We start from the raw sequence: 17364 nt of genomic DNA on the forward strand, positions 1-17364 counted from the left end.
CTAAAGTAGTCCTCTGTAAATACAAGCTCCACTTCTAATTTTTCCTTATTTTTCCCTGTAAAACAAATACTTATTTACACAAGTTCAATTGTACTGAAGCAAATGTAACAAGAATCCTTCCAGTCTCTGACTGGAGACTTCTGAACTAAGACAAAAAGATGAATACCTTTAAAGAACAGACAGGAAAATCAGAATGCATTTATGTAAAAATGAAACGTTTTATATAACTTAGCATACAATAGAGGTTAGTTCTTCCTGTACTTAAACAGGAGAACCTAGTTCCATACGTTCGTCTTGTTCATCAGAAAGCAGTCTTATTCTCTCTCTCAGCTTCTTTATTTCTTCCTCTTGCTGTCTCACTTTCTGTTGTAGGTTAGAAATAACCTGAAAATGAGAGCCTGTTTAATTCATTTATAGGCAGGCAAGCATAAAGCCTTATAAACCTCTTTGAATTATGTTTGCAATCCACTACAGACATTCTGCAGCACCACAGCTATTCTGTGTATTTGATAATCCACAAACAAAAAACTGTGGCAAGGAAAGGGAAAATGATAAAAAGATTCTGCAGAGCTGATAAAAAGCTTCAGAAGCTTTTCTGACCTATAAAAATACCTCAAGCTGTATGGAAATCAACTGTCCAGTCTTCAAAAAGCTACCTCCACTTAATGACAATTTCTCATTGCAGAGATAGCAGAAACATTAATACAGTGGCCTAAATATTGTAATCAGAAAAAAAAGTGTCAATCACACAATCCTCTTAAGTTCAAAACAAGAACCCTGTAATGCAGGGAAACAAAAGGCATTTTTTTTTCTCTATTTCTTTATCCTGTAAAGGTTGAGGTTACTGGCATAACTTACATGTTCTGGGGTATGAAACAGTTCACTCTCACGAAGCTGAGCAGCAGTTGGTCTTTCTGTAGATCTCTGACTGGTAAGGAGTTTAATGTACTTGGCTTGAATAGGCCATTCTTTGTAGAACGTGTGAGGAATCTGGCCATTCCTTAAATGTGTAAGAACTTCTGTTCTTTCCATCTCTGTTCCAAATGGTTGGAAGAGTTCTAGCAGGATAACACCCATGCTGTACATGTCAGACTGGTAAGGGGGTGAAGAAAAAGTTCCAGGATAACTGCTATTTTTATATACTCACTAGATTCTTTTTTCTCGTAAAAAATTCACAATATGAAAAAGTTTCACAACAAGAAGTTTCATGATGATATGAAAAGTATCATGACACTACTAAAGGAACACAAATTCAAATTATGTACATTCCTTGAGATAATCTTCGGAACAAATAATTTTCGCATTAGCAAACTAGAAGGCAAAGTTGAAACCCATGTTTCAGCAAAAACATTAGGAGTGACAGTAGGAGGAATAATCATGTATCTACCTACTGAAAGGCTTGTTTTATTCCTATTATCTATCATCATGTGTTAATAGAAAAAAAATACTCCCTACCTTGAAGTCATAGTGAGATCCTTGCAATTGTTCTGGTGAGGCATAGAGGCAAGTCCCCACTCCTGAAGTGTGTGTCAGTCCTTTAAAAAGGCAATTTAGACTTACTCAGCTAGTGTTACATGGTTACCATTTCACCTACAAATTTAATATTTAATGGTTTTAATATTATAGAAGCTTGAACACTGAAACCTATGAAGTTTTCTTCTCTTACCATTTATCCTTTCTGTCTTAAACCACTGGTCTGCATCATCCCAAAGAAGGTCTTTGCAGGCTAATCCGAAGTCTCCTATTTTTACATGATGATCTGATCCATGTAGAAAGATATTTCTGGGCTACAAACCAAGACAGTATAAAATCTAAAATATATCTATATAAAGAATTACAGCATTTCAGTGGCTTCAAAGTCGATAATATAAAATCTAGCAATTCACAGGTACAAGATAATAATTATTTAACACTTTCATTAGTGAGAAAAAAATAATCATAGCTGATAACCAAATTATGTGTTAGCAACACCATTTGGGCAGAAAGACCATGTATGAAGGATCTAGAAAAAAGGAAGAAAAGCAAAATAGGAAAAACAGATTTAGTGAAAGGTAAAGTACTTTCCTTTTTTCCAGCAGAAAATAGGAAGTTTGCAGAACAGTACAGTTAACAGGAACAGGCAAGAGCAGACAGCAAATTAGACTAACTGATGTAAGCGGGATGGAGGACTAGATACCATCTTTGGGCTAGACATAATGTAAAACAAAATACTTCTCTATACAATAAGCACAGCTTCAACATGCTACTTGGTTCTGGGAAGTTGTTAAAGAAGCAAAACAAAATTATGAGAGACTCAAGAGCACTGTCTGGAAAAACTGAAATAGTTTTATCCATATATTTTGGCTTTAGGACCACTAAGGAGGAGAAATGCTAGCATTATGTATCTAGAAAAAAACCACATATGTGCTGGACAAAAGAAAATGTAATATGAAATCACGGGGTTTACTTAGTCTATATCACAAGGTTTCTGAGCTTAGGTATGTTTGGTTGAGAAGTGAAAGCACTATTGCTTAGTACAGAGTTTTTTCCTACTAAATAGAAATTAGCACCAGCAAGAAAGCAAAGTCAAGCCTTTTTTTTAATTCTTAAACTTTTGCTAGTTTTGTAGTGCTTTTAAAATGTTGCACTGAATAATGCAGATACTTCAAAGCTGTTCTAGAACCAGACGTCCTGCAACATGTCAAAGAATGACACTGTTCAAGTGCCATTCCAAATCCTCTATTTCTGATTATGGATTTTCATTACAAAAATTACAATTCCCTTGTCTATGAGTAACATAATCAAAGGAGCCAGCAGGCCTGCCACTGTGTTTTCCTGTGGGCAGAAGAAATAAAATTCACACCATGAAGAGCTGTATGAAGTAGTAATGGGAGATGACAATAGCACTGTTAAAGCTTTACTAGCTGATCACCCTGTCAGAGAAACAGCGAGTGCTGGGAAGGACCCTTACACCTCATAGACCTGCTCTCCCTCCAGGTAACCATTTGATCAGGATTGTAACTTGTGATTAAAAATAATTTTAGATTAAGAAATTAACATTTTTTAAAAACTGAACAGAACAGGGAAGGTCCCCACATGGATAGCTAGCTTAAAGGTATAAAAGAAAGAATAGGATAAATGGTCAGCTTTCACAGTGGAAGGTATCATCAACTGACTCTTGCACGAATCTCTGCCAAGAACTATGCTGAACAACGTATTTGTAAGTGGTTAGAAAAGGGAGAGTGAATGGTGAGTGTCATGATATATAATGGGAGCTTATAAAAAAAAAAAAAAAAAGAGACCTTCTAACAGTGCCAGTAGTAACAGAACAAGGGCCAACAGTTTTAAACTTGAAAAAGGGTAGATTTAGATTGGATGTAAAGAAGACATAAGGGTGGTGAGGCCCTGGCACAGGTTGCCCAGAGAAGCTGTGGCTGCCCCCTCCCTGGCAGTGTTCAAGGCCAGGTTGGACGGGGCTTTGAGCAACCTGGGCTAGTGGAAGGTGTCCCTGCCCATGGCAGAGGGGTGGGACTAGATGATCTTTAAGGTCCCTTCCAACCCAAACCGTTCTATGATTTTGTAATCTGTAGGCCCAAGCACTGCCAGATTAAGTCTGTATGTACAGATGAGATGAAACTTCTGCTTGCCTACACTTCTATGAGCTTCACTGGCCTGAAGCTGAACTACGATGACTCATTTCTCATGCTATAAAACTAGGAAATAGAGGCACTGAAGGCATTAACACCACCTTATGCATTCCTGCTGGGCATAAACAAGCTGTGGTTAACAAATATAAGTTAATGACCAAGCTTCTGTTAGGTCATGGCAACTCATAATATTTGTTCTGACAACTGAAGTTTTGGGACCTGTTACTATGTTATGCCCTACCAGCCCATAAGTTTTAGTCTAAGTAATTTTATCTTAATAAAAAGAAATTAACCTAAAACAATGTTTTATGATACAGAAATAACAAGAGCCTACATAGCACTTTACCTTCTCTACTAAAATTGCCTAGTACTTACAGCTGGGACATCCATTTCAGACAAATTTCAGAGAAATCAACCAACTTCACAGCATAATACCAAACAGCATCTCTGTATCTTGCAAAATGTAAATCACTGGATAAATCCTAAAATCAGTAACTACAAATATGACAGTCTTCTATGTTTAGGCCAACAGTCTGATGATGCCTTTCCACATATATCCATTCTTTTTGAGTATTATCTTAACTTAAAGGACACCAGCAAGTCTGGCTGGACACCTATTCATGTAACTGCAGGGTCACTAAACACAGAGGTAGCAGCACACTTTAATTGCCTCTGGAGCAAACACTAACTTTGCCAGCCCAACTTGTGGAAGAACTGCCCTTCACGTTGCAGTGTGCACAACGTCATCTAAAGCAAGCAGAATTTTAGGTGTCAATACAGATTGCATCCATTTACTATTAAGTAACAGAGGCAACATAAATACCCAAGATCATGAAGGACAAACAGCTATTCATGAGGCCTACTCAGGTGGCAGAAAGGAAATAGCTGATCTTCTGTTAAGAGTATAAAGCGGAAATGAACAGTTTAACAAGAAATGGGCCATCTCCACGCTTTTAATTTCTTCGATGCAGACCAAATTTAAGAGATACAGCACTGTTGGAGAAGTTGCTAGGCTTCTCATATCCACTGAAGTAAAGAGATAATCAAGGACACCCACCCACTGGACTTCTGTTCTCAGAACTTCAAACACTGACAGACTTTCTTATAATATTATCACAGAAATTACTGTCTCTGCAAGGTATCTTCAAAATCACCATTAGAAGAATATATGGTGAAAACAAGGAGCACTGACTCCCAGTAACCGTATCAAATTCTTTATACAACTACCAGGACTTTGGAGAATAAGGCCATGAAGCTGCTAAGCAAACTGAAAAACTGTTGATCCCAAAACAGTTGGCAGAAAAATTAATCTAGAACCAAGACTCTGGGTTTTTTCCACAGTTCCAAGTTTCCACATGTGAAATTTTAATAATCAAAATTATTTTTACATTAATTTCCTCATATATCTACTGTATCAAATGCAGAGAACCTCTGTAGTAAGCAGAGTAGGAAAATTCACTTCCTTGCTATTTAAGTCTATCAGTTACAGGGCGCAGGAAGCAAGATCTATCTACCTATGCTTCACATTTAAGCCAGCCAGTAAGTCAAAACTATTCTTATGATTAGAGTTCCAAAAAAACTTCACAGAAACATATAAAGGGCATCCTATTCTAATCATTCTAATCATTATTTTAAGTCTGCTCGTTACTTTTAATAGGAATGAAACCACAACTTTTCATTCAGTCACTAACATCACCTACAATTTCAGTCCTTAGAAGAGACAGCAACCATTCTGAAAGACAGCAATTATTTGTGACTGAGGGAATTTATTTTTTTTTAAAAAGCAAGGAACTATAACTTGAAGATATTTTCAAAAGCTAAGTGATACGGTGTTAGTAAATTGAGGTGTAGCCAAGGGGCTTTGTTATTTTTATAATTAACTAAAAGAAATTTTTTTTTAGGTAATTAGGTAATGCACGTCCTACCCTGGTTAAGGAAAGACCAAGACAAAACAAAACCAATCTGACCACCTCTGTTTAGGACAAGACAATGGCTTCATAAAGGAGAAAACATTTTCAGAACTTAATCATAATTCACTTGTAAGTCAATGTAATTGAGTACTATGCTCATAGTAAAGAAAGCATGGTACTGGTATAGAGGACAAAAATGTATTTTTTCATATGTGACATAGATAACTTCTTAAGAGCCCAGGCCATCTCAAATTTAAACATGAAGTTGCTTTCATTCTCCCATAATGTAAGTTATCTTTGTTTTCTTCGACCTCAAATAATAATTCAATGAACTTACTTTAATGTCTCGGTGCATCACTCCCATGCTGTGTATATAGCATACTCCTTCTAATAACTCTTGAAAAATTTTCATTGTCCAGAGGGCATCCACAATATGGTATGGACCTTAAAACAATACAAATCTAAGTTATTTCAGCTAATTTTACTTAGTTATTTAAGTTTACGGTGGCATGTCTTGTTGAATTCTGTTTATTTATGATGTGGAAGAAATTTTTAACAGAATGAGCATAGTTTAAAAATGGAATTTCCCATGCTTCTCCTAAGATAGTATTTTTGAAACAGCAAAAAGTCACTAACCCCAAAATTCCAAAAAGGAAAATTCAGAGGACATGAACATATGTCTGCTTGAAAAGATTCCTCCAAACCCCATCAGATAGTTCTTTGGTTATGAATTCAGCAAACTTTCACTTGCATGTAAGTGCTGAATTAGAATGAAAAATACTGTTCCAGACAAAATCATACTAATTTACATAATGACATGTTTTCTGTATTGATTTGCACCCTTCCTTTTTGGATCCTAATCCTTCTGCTATTGTGCTACCCTCTGAATTCCCAAATCTCTAATGACTCAGATCTAACATGTCTGTTGCTACTTTGAACACTCACCATTTACTCCTACTTGGGTTTCTGTTTCTTAATGTCTAACCTATGATAGCATTCACCTTTCCCTTCCTGTTACCTGTGAAAATGGCGTTTTCCAAGGTTAAATGCCCTAGTAATTCTGTCATTCCCTGACCAAGAATGTCATCTTTTAGCTTACAAAAGCTAAAAGACTATGATTACAGGAGAGATTAGTGAAAGTCAGCTGATAGCTGGTAAACCTGACTCCATGACTGAAGAGAACATCTTAATCTTAATAGTGATTAAAACTAAGATTATACATTAATCATACAGTTTATGTCTTACAATCTGTTAAGCATATGCTTTTTTTATAAAACCACTCCAGAGAAAGGAACATGTCTCTAATGCTTTAAGAGCATTAGTCTTGTTCTTCCAAATGTCAGCAATTACTGAAGACCACTTGGTATCAGGGCATGAGAACTCCACTGGCCACTCAAGCAAAATAAATATTAGATTCTTTAGACCAATGACAAATCAGCCTGTGTAGGAGCTAATCAAATTGTTAAGAGTAAACTTAAAAACTTTTAAGTATGTTTTAACTTGTCTGGAACAAAAGATGTATTTGTATTTTCCACAGCAGATAAATTAGCCAGTGAAGAGCTCTATTTAGTAGCTGCAAGACTACTATCAAAGCAAAATTTTAATTATTTAAACAGATTACTGAGAAAAAGCAGATTCTGTCAATAAAAAACTCTATTCCGAATAAGTAGTATTGCCCAGGCACAGATCTCTCCAGGTAACAACTATACCTCAGGCATACATTCTTTCTTTTTTCAAGAGTCATCTACAACTCATGAACTTTAATCTCTTTTACCAACATCTCTCATACAAAGATTCGATACTAGTTGTTATTTGATCAAGTGAATAAAGAATCTAATGAAGAAGGTCCATAATATAAGCTGCTGAAGTAAAACATAAAATCAGGCAAGTGGACTTCCAGTTAGGAAAAAAGAAATACTTGCTTTGAATGAATAAGTAAATTTTTAAGACAGTGATGAATCTTACTGGAAGTTTCCTCTGTTCTCTCATTGCATCTTTTATTGCGGTCAACAATCCAATCCCACAAGGATAATTCACAGAGTTGCATTTGTATATGAAGCATCAAACGATACTCCACCTAACGGAAAAAATAATCGTCCATGATTTTGCCACTGTAATATGAATGGTATTTTCTTAGTTATTTTCTTTAAAGCTAATAAAACCAAAATTTTTTATTAAACTAGAAAAAGTTAGATACCAAAATGACATCAAATACAGTATTACTAATCTACTGCATTCAAGAAGCAGATACAACACCACTGTCTGGTTTTGGGGTTTTTTTTTTTGATTGTTCCTCAAATTTTAACAATTGTTCTATGATAAAAGCTAACAAGACAGCCAGCTACATACCTTAATATTCAAATTAGAGTTTAAAAGCTTCTAGACATACTGAACAGAGGTTCATTCTGGCTTAAGAAAATGGTGTAAATTAATATAGCAAAAAACCCCCAACTTCTTGATATGGGATTTCATGATTTATTAACATGAATATGTAACTTCATATTCAGTTTCTGATAATGCACTAGTTCATTTGATAACCTGGACAACTCAAGCAAACACCTTTAAAACCTTGGATTTCTTGCGAGAGGGAACTCCAAATGACAGCAAAAGCTTCCAGCATTCCAGAGCTGGCTGTTACACAAAACCTTTCAGTGGTATGAATGCAAATGAAGTTTTAGAAGCATAGGCAGAGTGGTGATTCCCTGCCTAAATATGCTTCTCTCTTTTCCACATGTAATCCTACACTGTATAGGGTCCACGTTACACACCCAGACACTTTCATCAATATCTGAATTAGCCATCATTACTGAATACTGAAGATTTTCCAGTTTGATGGTTGGTTTTTGTTATGCAGGAGTAGTACTTTCTATTCATGTACGTACTCTGAAAGGACCCAAGATGACTAACACATGGAAACTTTCTTGTGTGCTGAGTTTTGCCAGCTCCTCTCGTCAGCTTCTTTGTAATGGTGTTACCCACTTAAGTAAAAATTGTCTGTATTTTTGACTCTAATCACAGTCATTTCATTTTTTTTAAATTTATCATTATAAATCATTATTCTACCACACTCCACTTTACAAACATCATTAAATTAGACAGCAGTTAAGCATATTTAAAGAGAACTGTATTTACCTCAAACTCTCCACAGAGAGCCACATCGTTCTTGGAGCACGCTTCAGTGCAGGACTTAATCCCAGTGCTAGAATCTTCATCCAGACTAGAATGAGGTCCCCATGATGAATGACTTTTCACATCAGTTGATCTACTGCTAACCCTACTTACAGAGTCTTCTTGTAGTTCTATGGATAATTCACATTTATTTGGTTTCATACACTCTTTACTATTGCTGTTTGTAAAATCATTCCTTACATTCATATTCTGCACTGATTCACTACTCAGATTTCTAAGACTGGTATCGTCACAGGACTTCTTTTCTTGTGAAGTAAGGTCAGCAAAGATAATTGAACTACCACTTTCCACGCTCTGAATGTGACAGCGATGGCTGAAAATAATAAAGTAAGGGAGAGAAATCAAAATATGTCCAGAGTTTTATACCATCTATTTGTGATACATCATTCTGAAAACTTTTATTGCAAGCTGCATTCCAGAGTAAGAGTTCAGCTGCTTCTCCATATAAAACTTTAGGATTACATACTTGGCAGTGTAGGCTCCAGCCTTTTTAATACCTTCCCCCAGCGGGGATTTCTGATAGCTGACCCAGACAGCTCATAGGTACATGGAGTCCCAGGTCACCACATTCACTGGACAGAAGTATGATGCATCACCATTTCTTTAAACTTAGGAAGTCACACTGTATTTTGCACAGGGCTTCATCTCCTTATCAAAAGGGCTGATCAACGCTTCTGAGAAACAGAACACCCCATCACTCTAATAAGACTTCACAGTACTAATCAGTGTCACTGACTGGCACAGAACTTTTGAAGTAAACTTGAAGCCCAGTACTACATTCAGGCACTCAGAAACTGAGAGATCCAAAGGCAGAAGCATCTGGTAATATTCTTCAGCTTATGCAACAAGAGAAACAATGACAAGGATAATTAAGACTTTTTTGGTGATAATTTGGAAGCAAAAAGCACTTGTGCAATATATGCTGGATTCTGTGCTCTTTCAATGTTACTTTAAAAAAAGCCTGATGTTAAAGCCAAATAAATGTTATCATTAAGATTTATAATACTTACTTGCTACTCTCTTGCTCCAAAGATAATGGCTGCAACTGCATTATTGTTTTATCTATTGAATGAAAAGATAAATATAGTATTTTACAAAACAAAGCATGCATATATTTACTATAAGTTAACATTTAAGCTACAGCATCTTACTGAATTTAACTTCATTATCTGTCCATATCTTTTTCTCTATTTCTACTGCTGCAAAAGGTGCTTGTTAGTCTACTAAGAAGCAACCCTAGTATGTTCTTCATTTTTCTTTAAATGGAAAGAAAATACATGTTGTACAAGGTCACTGAAAGGGTTGTACTTAGATATTCACCTAGGTATCACCTTTAAGAAGTTAGCCTGCTCAAAATTAGGGCTTATAACATATATGATAATACACAGTTAAAGAAGCAACTCCACAAGGCATCACCCTTGGCATCACCCTATTGCTGTTTTGAAGACACTCAGTATTTTGGAAATAATTTTCATTAAATTGTACACTTATGTGAAAAAGCAGTTTGTTTTAGCACACAGAAGCAAATATGATGCACCAATCTTGTAAGCCAAGGAAAAACATTAAGTAGCACAGGACCTACCTACAGATCTAGTTATGTACTTACATTATCACCATTAAATACTTGTGAAGTACTCCTAGCACTAAAAAGTTGCATTCTTTGAGATTCTCAGTTTCATCAGTTAAAAAGTCTTGTCTGGTTTACTATACTGTCAACTTCCTATGCATTTTCTTTTGTGCTTATAGCTGACTGGGCATCGTCACTGACTTGGAAAGCAATAAAGTCATACAGGGCATAAGCAAACCTCCCACTAAGAGAGGATCAAAAGATTTAACTGCTAAAGGCATTCCGGAAAAGGACAAAAAAGAAAGGGACCAACGGATTAGGGTTACAAAGGGACCAAAGGACCAAGTGTGGGAAGAGCAGAGAACAGAGAAACTGAAGAGGAAAAAAAAGGGGGCAGGGAAGAAGGTGTAAAATTAACATGAAAGTAGATAAATTCTCAACAGTTACAGACAGTAGCTGATACACAAAACCCCAGATTGCTCTGCCACTGTAGAACTATGAAACTATGAACTATGAAATTATTTAATTCATCAAATTAAAAAACTCTCCTGTGGAAAGCAAAAGAAGAGGGAACCTTTTCTCTTTTTTTTTGCCATTGAAGTATTTATTTCCAGGTTCTTTCAGTTTTTCTAAACTCTTTTCCAGATAGGAAGAGAAGCATAGTGACAAACTTATTTTAGTTTTGCTACAACTCTGAGATTTCAAAACATGGTAACAAATTTATGGGGTTTTTTCTCCTATTCATTACTTTTCCCCAAAAAGTGGCTCATTCCCTAGTATTCATTCTTCTCCTTGTCAACTCACTACTTTTTGCATTAAAAGGTTTTCATCGCATTCCACTGAACTTCACACAACTTTAAAATCCTCCTCCTGTATTACCAGAAGTGAAGTTAATACTCCCACAGCTTCAAATTCATCATTAAGTAGCAGATGAGTTACTAGCCAAGAAATTGAAGTGCACAGAGGGACATGAAGAGCTGGCGGGCACCTGTAGTTTGCTTTTATTTCATTGTTTTAAGGAGCGAAAAAAAATAGTTATTTTATCAGAGAAGTAATACTCTCCTGCAAACAACAGTGCAGAGATTATAAGCAGGATGCAAGCAAGAATTACACAGTATACTGTACTTTCCTTTTGGGTGTAATGTTTGAACTTGTTCCATCCAAGCAGTGTGATAGCCTACAATATTAGGATGCTGCAGGCCAGCCAGCACTTTAACTTCTCGTAGCACCTAAAAAGACCAAAAAGAAACAGTACGACTGTCCTTTATTCTGAACACTTAGTAAACCCAAAAGCTAACAAAAAATAACAGTTTCTGACAGTCAAGGAACGGATAAAATTATCACAGTAATGGAGAAAATTTGGATGCTTTAAAACAAATTATGATTTTCATAGTTGCAGAGATGAGCAAATTCAAGTTAATACACTTCTTTTAATAGACGTAAATACATCTCATTTGTTTTTTTCTACTAGTTTTTCTGCTAGTTTTTCTGCTAGTTATTGATACAGTCAAATCTTTAGAAGCTCAGCATGCATATTATTAACAGTTTTGATGTTTTGGGAAATATTAATTGCATTGCTAAATTAAATCAGAATCAGCTAGAGCAGACAGGGAGTTAAACACAGATGAAACACAGGAAAAATAATACCTTCATGCAATCTCTTCTTGTAGCCTTCTTAATGTTAATTTTTTTAATAGCATAGAACTGACCATCTAACTTGTTTCTGACCTGAAATCAATTGCAAGAGGACAAAATTAGATGTTAATGTGTTTAGATTGATGAATTACTAATACTTTAGAACCAACTATTTTCCAAAAATTAATTTCTGCACTCCATTCACATAACCCCTCAACTGCATCAGAGAATGAAACTGGAATTAGGCCCCAGCTAAGATAAGGATACTCTACTTTTGCCTTCTTTCAGGACTGCAAACATCTCCTTGTGAAATACATAGCTTTACAGCTATCTTTCCATTAACAATGGTTGGACTAGATGATATTCAAGGTCTTTTCCAACCTTGATGATTCTGTGAACTAAAAAATGCTGAAGGGTCCTCATAACTGCTTAAACAGGTTCTCAATAAATCTGTGAGACCACAACTGTCATTTACATATGGCACACATGTAGCCATACACTACAAATATTTAATAAAATTCACACTGGGTTGGACAGTTTACATTCATATTAAGGCTGTTTTTTTTCAAGCAGCCACAACTGGAACACTGGGGTATGCAGACTAATCAGTTCCTGTGGCTGTTTTAAGTCAATACAATATATCACAGTATTTCACACAATAAGGAGTTTTCGTTCAGTTTAAAAGAGTCAAAATGCACAAAGTAAAACACCTGACATATCCTGCTTCTAACAAAACAGAAATCACAACTGAGCATCTTTTGAAATGAAATGCCAACATGCTTCACGTGTGCAGGTTTGCACCTGTTCTATTGGAAAATGAGTATTTTTGGTTTTCCGTTAGAAAAATAAAAGAAACAGCTGAAACAGTACCTCTAAATTTCAAAGAAAAAAATAGATATAAACTGATCAGTTATAAATGGAAGGTAAAGAATACCTTGTATACTTTACCATATCCTCCTTTTCCTAGTATTGCAACCTCATCAAATTCATTCAAGTATCGAGAAGTCTGTGCTTCAAAGAGAACTTCTTTTTCCCTAATCAAAAAAGTTAGGCTGCATTAAACTAAATTACAACTTACAAGTAAGGTATTATATAGGCTGCAGGTGTACACAATCTAGAAATACTATTTACATTGTGAAAAGAAGAAAATACTTTGCTATTACCACACTGTACCATTCACTGTTTCAGTGAATGCTGAAAACCAGCAGACTGCAACAGCATGCACACGTGCTACAAATCTGCACTCTGCGTTAACAGGAGTATTAAGATGATTTAAATTCATGCCTGATAAATCTTGTTTTCCTAAATGGTGGCACTAACCCTGAGAGTTGTACTAAAGCAGGAATTTTTACCAGATCGTTTTGAGAGTTTGGAGAAAGTTTCACTTTTTTCCTATGTTTCAGAGCCAAAATATGAAATGCAGTACTAATTAAATTCAGAGTGGAGCACAGAACTTTAGGGAGGGAGTTAAGTTTAATATTTCTAAATGTTTTGAATACATACCCAATTGCATGAGAATCTCCATTATCAATTTCCTACAAAACAACAAAATCCAACATAAAAACATGCCATACAGAATAACAGGTCTACCATGTCATCAGCATGGACAGCTTAAAACAGAAACTACAACCATGTTCTTAGAAGAAAATGAGGTTATGATAGCCATTCACATTCTGCAGAGAGCTTCAGCAAATTAAAGTATTATTATCCCACCAGTAATCTAACATCTCTCTGCTGGAGAGATTACTGCCCTTTTAGAGTTCTGCTGGCAAGCAGGATAAAATGAGGGCTCTAAAATGTGCTTAAGACAAAATTAACTAGCTTAGTTCAAGCAGCGAGATAAGCAAACCAGTCTGATTCAGCCTGAAGCACATTATGCAGTATACAAATTATGCCCTCCACTAATATGAATACAAAGGTGTTAACCAAATCAACTGGAACAGTTAAAAGTTGAAAATGGATGTCTGTCCATTGTTGAAAAAAGCTGTAGCAATACTTAAACACCTTGCCTGGTTTTTTTTATTATTAAATAAGGAACAAAATATTGCTGGTTTCAAAAGCTTTGGTGTGCACCTATAGAACCAGAACACGCCATCCCAAACAGCTAAGGCAGAACAGGAGTACCATTTTGTATAATTATTAAAAAGACCCAATCCAGTATTAAAAGAACCCCCAAACAAAAGCTTCTTTGGATGCAATGATGTGTTAATTCCTTAATGCAGAGGTTGCCAAAGAAATTTAACAAAGCTTACCCCATTAAGTATTTGTTGATTAGCTGCCTTCATTAGTTCAGTAATGGCTCTATTATGTTGCAGTCTTACAGTACTAAATTCATCACAGAAGGCAAAAGGGGAGAGCAACCCTGTTCTTGTGAAAGCCTGACGAAGTACTGTATAAAGGAACAGAGAAAGGTCACATTAAATAAAGCCTGCCAATAAGACCATGTAAACAGTTGTTGTTTTTTAAATGAGAAACTTTGTTTGAAAGATAGTGCATCTGAAAAACTGAATGGTCACTCCTACTCTAATGCAGTTTCCCATACTCTTAGCAATAAAAACTATTTAGACCCAAACTAGGGCTGTTCTGTGGGAATCTCTTTGCATAATACAGTTATTTACCATGCCCTTCACGGTCACAACTACATCGCCTCTTATTCCTTATCTCAGTAGATGAACTATACATACACCCACCCATTCACTTGTTACCCTTGGACTCATTTTGATCAGTGAAGAGAGAAATTCAAAGCATGTTCACAATTACGAGGACACATTTATAATAAAAAGTAGCAATATCAAGAATTTCACATTATTTCACATGAATTCACATACAAACTCACACACTTGTGCACATACTCATAGTAAAGAATGAAGTGACTCCCTTCCACCCCCGACCCCCAAGCACCATGTCTTTCTCAGCTGGAGTAAAACAACACTGTCACAGGCAAAAACCTAACCAATACTGGAGATTGGGAGCAACTGCAAGGATGCTACAAAAATGCACTTAAAAGTTTTAGGAGTTCCAAGGTCTTAAACCAAACTTGCTTGTAAGAGTTTTTTTTAAGACGTTTCTCTAGTACTGACAGCCTATTACTTTATCTTTTAAAGGAGATGACATTTATTGAAAGGGAACCTATAAGGAATCAGGAATTTTGCTACACAAGCCTTAGGGATACAGTTACACATAGTGGAAAAGTGGGAAAAACCCACTCTTGCCAAGGTGAATATACCAGACAAAACCACAAAACAGACAAGATTACTGCAATATGTATTTTTTTTATTCATCAGGCTTATTCCACTTGGGAAACTGGTTTAAACTGTACCAATGGAGGAACATCATTTTCCACAGAAGTATACTGGGAAGCCAAGCAGCTACATACTTTGGAAGATGACCAGGTTTTGGAGTTTTTTTGTTCCTTCCCCAAAAGGAAGCAATTTGGATTTTTTTTTTCCCTGATATTTTTGGCTTTGATGGAGGTAACAGTAAGACCCAGAGCCAACCATCTACATCAGACTTCAAGAATGAAAAAATGACAGCTGTCTGCACTGTTACTAGATGCTATGTCTTCAATTTTAAGTACGAGCAATATAGTTATTTATACAGTTATAAATATATAATTATTTTCTACAATTGTATGGTAAGGGGAAAAACCTCCGAGACTGTTTCTCAAATGCATTAAGTATGTGCCTAAATGAACAAAATACCTAAGATAAGTCACATACCAAAAAGACAGATTTCAGACCTAAAAAATGTGGGCTCCCTGAATTACATCAAAAGACTGTGTGGGAAAATAAAGGACTTAAAGGTATTTGCTCTGATTTTCACAGACTATAATTTTGAAAGATTTAGTGAAGACTATGCTACAGCTACTTCTTGATAAATATTTTTATTAAATTCCTATTCTGTGTTTTTAGATCAGATTTAACAGTTAGATAATTTACCCTGCTACCCTTCTCATGATGCTACTCACATGATTTAGCTGTCTGATCCTCACATCTACAATATTATGTTTTCAAAAACAAGACAGGTCCTCATTCCCAATTAACACGATTCTGGGTACTCATCCTCTTTGCAGAACTACTCCTGTCCCAAAGGCATAAGACCTACAGTTTTGCATTGATATTATACTGTAATTCTGCACAGAAGAATCTGGTATATATTGCTGTAAGGCAGTTTAAGAGACAGGAAAGAACTACTCATACTAACTTCGGAATAAACACCTCGAATGAACGGGGTTGTGCGTGTACATGTGGCAGAGATGCTCCAGCAGCGACACGAGCAGCAGCTGGTTTTGGATGGTCGAAGTGAAATTCACAAACTTTTGCGACCCATTCGCAACTCGCAGCTCCGCCGGCACATCCGATTCTGGAAAAGGACAGTCAGACAAGGAATTGAAGTCTCGATTTGTGCCTATTTACCAAGACATCAAATCCACATCCCTACCCACACAGCTTCAGCACCCCCCTGGCTCACAAAAAGGCACCACACGAGCTGCCGCTGAGCGAGAAGTTTAAGACACTAATTAGGAAACTAATTAATTTTTATAAGCGCCTCGGGAAGGAAGCTAAGCGGAGCGGACGAGGCTCGCCCGGGGCGGGGGGGGGGGGGGGGGGGGGGGGCGCTCCCTCAGCGGCGGCAGGGCCGGGCAGGGCGCGCTGCTGAGGGCCTGTCCGCTCTTGCGTCACCCCCCGTGGCTGCCGCGGCCCTGAGGCGATGGGGACGGGACGAAGGGAAGGAGGAAGGCGGCGGTTCTACCCTCCCTCCCCGCTTGCCAACGCGGGGCAGGCGGGGGCCCCGCCGTCACCCGCGGGAAGGGGGGCACCCCCCTGCTCCCCCACACCTTCCCCAGAGCAGAGGACAGGGCCGCCCCCGCGGGCCCCGCTTACCGTCAAAGCGAGGCTCCGGGCTCTCCTCAGGAAACTCGATGGCGGGCGGCGGAGCGCGGGAGGCCGCGACCCTCGGTGGGAGGCCACCCCGCCACATGCCGGGCGCTGGGCTCCGGGCCTTCACTGCGGCCGGCGGGGCCTCCCCGCCTCCCTGTGGGCGGCCCCGGGGGCCGGGCCAGCGTTTATGGCCGCTCGTTGAGCGCAGAGCAATAAAACATTAACTGGGGGAATAAATGGGAGAGGGACAACCGCGGCCCGGAAGGCAGAGACGGGCGGGACGGCTACGGCCGAGGCGTCGCGGCGGGGAGCTGAGGCGTCCCCTCACGCAGCGGGGCTGGCGGGGCCCCCGATCGCCGCGCGGGGCTACGGCTCCCCGCATCGCCCGCCAAGCGCCCGGCGGGACCCGCGTCGCCCTCTCAGCCCCGCGGAAGCCCCCTCGCCCCGACCGGGGGTCGCCGAGCCCCCTCTAGCGGCTCCCGGCAGCGGCACAGGGGCGGTGCTGGTCCCCGTGTGACCCGGAGGAGCTCGCTTCTCCCCCCCCTCCCGCCGCCGCC

The 17364-nt window shown here is 38.1% G+C and overlaps 2 protein-coding genes across 4 annotated transcripts; one reads left to right on the forward strand and one right to left on the reverse strand.

Annotated features, from left to right (window-relative positions):
* Positions 1-194: 194 nt before the first annotated feature.
* EIF2AK1 (eukaryotic translation initiation factor 2 alpha kinase 1) lies at positions 195-17332 on the reverse strand. 3 transcript variants are annotated; one of them, XM_074841087.1, is made up of 15 exons: positions 16811-17332; positions 16131-16289; positions 14180-14316; positions 13431-13462; positions 12862-12961; positions 11940-12020; positions 11422-11521; positions 9736-9787; positions 8669-9038; positions 7502-7613; positions 5874-5980; positions 1667-1787; positions 1456-1535; positions 859-1092; positions 195-384 (listed from the first exon to the last, which is right to left on the reverse strand). In XM_074841087.1, exons 1-15 carry the CDS (start codon positions 16905-16907, stop codon positions 262-264), a joined length of 1905 nt encoding a protein of 634 aa, XP_074697188.1. In that variant the 5' UTR covers positions 16908-17332; the 3' UTR covers positions 195-261. The 3 variants fall into 3 exon arrangements, with proteins under 3 accessions (XP_074697188.1, XP_074697189.1, XP_074697190.1); XM_074841088.1 differs by lacking the exon at positions 11940-12020; XM_074841089.1 differs by lacking the exon at positions 16811-17332 and having other exon boundaries at positions 16145-16268.
* Positions 1994-4871, forward strand: ANKRD61 (ankyrin repeat domain 61). Its single transcript, XM_074841295.1, is given in 5 exon segments — positions 1994-2051; positions 2850-2930; positions 3995-4278; positions 4280-4525; positions 4527-4871. Coding segments are annotated over 5 exon segments (1014 nt in total).
* Positions 17333-17364: the final 32 nt, after the last annotated feature.

The sequence above is a fragment of the Strix aluco genome, chromosome 15 (assembly GCF_031877795.1).
Source record: "Strix aluco isolate bStrAlu1 chromosome 15, bStrAlu1.hap1, whole genome shotgun sequence".
NCBI lineage: Eukaryota > Metazoa > Chordata > Aves > Strigiformes > Strigidae > Strix > Strix aluco.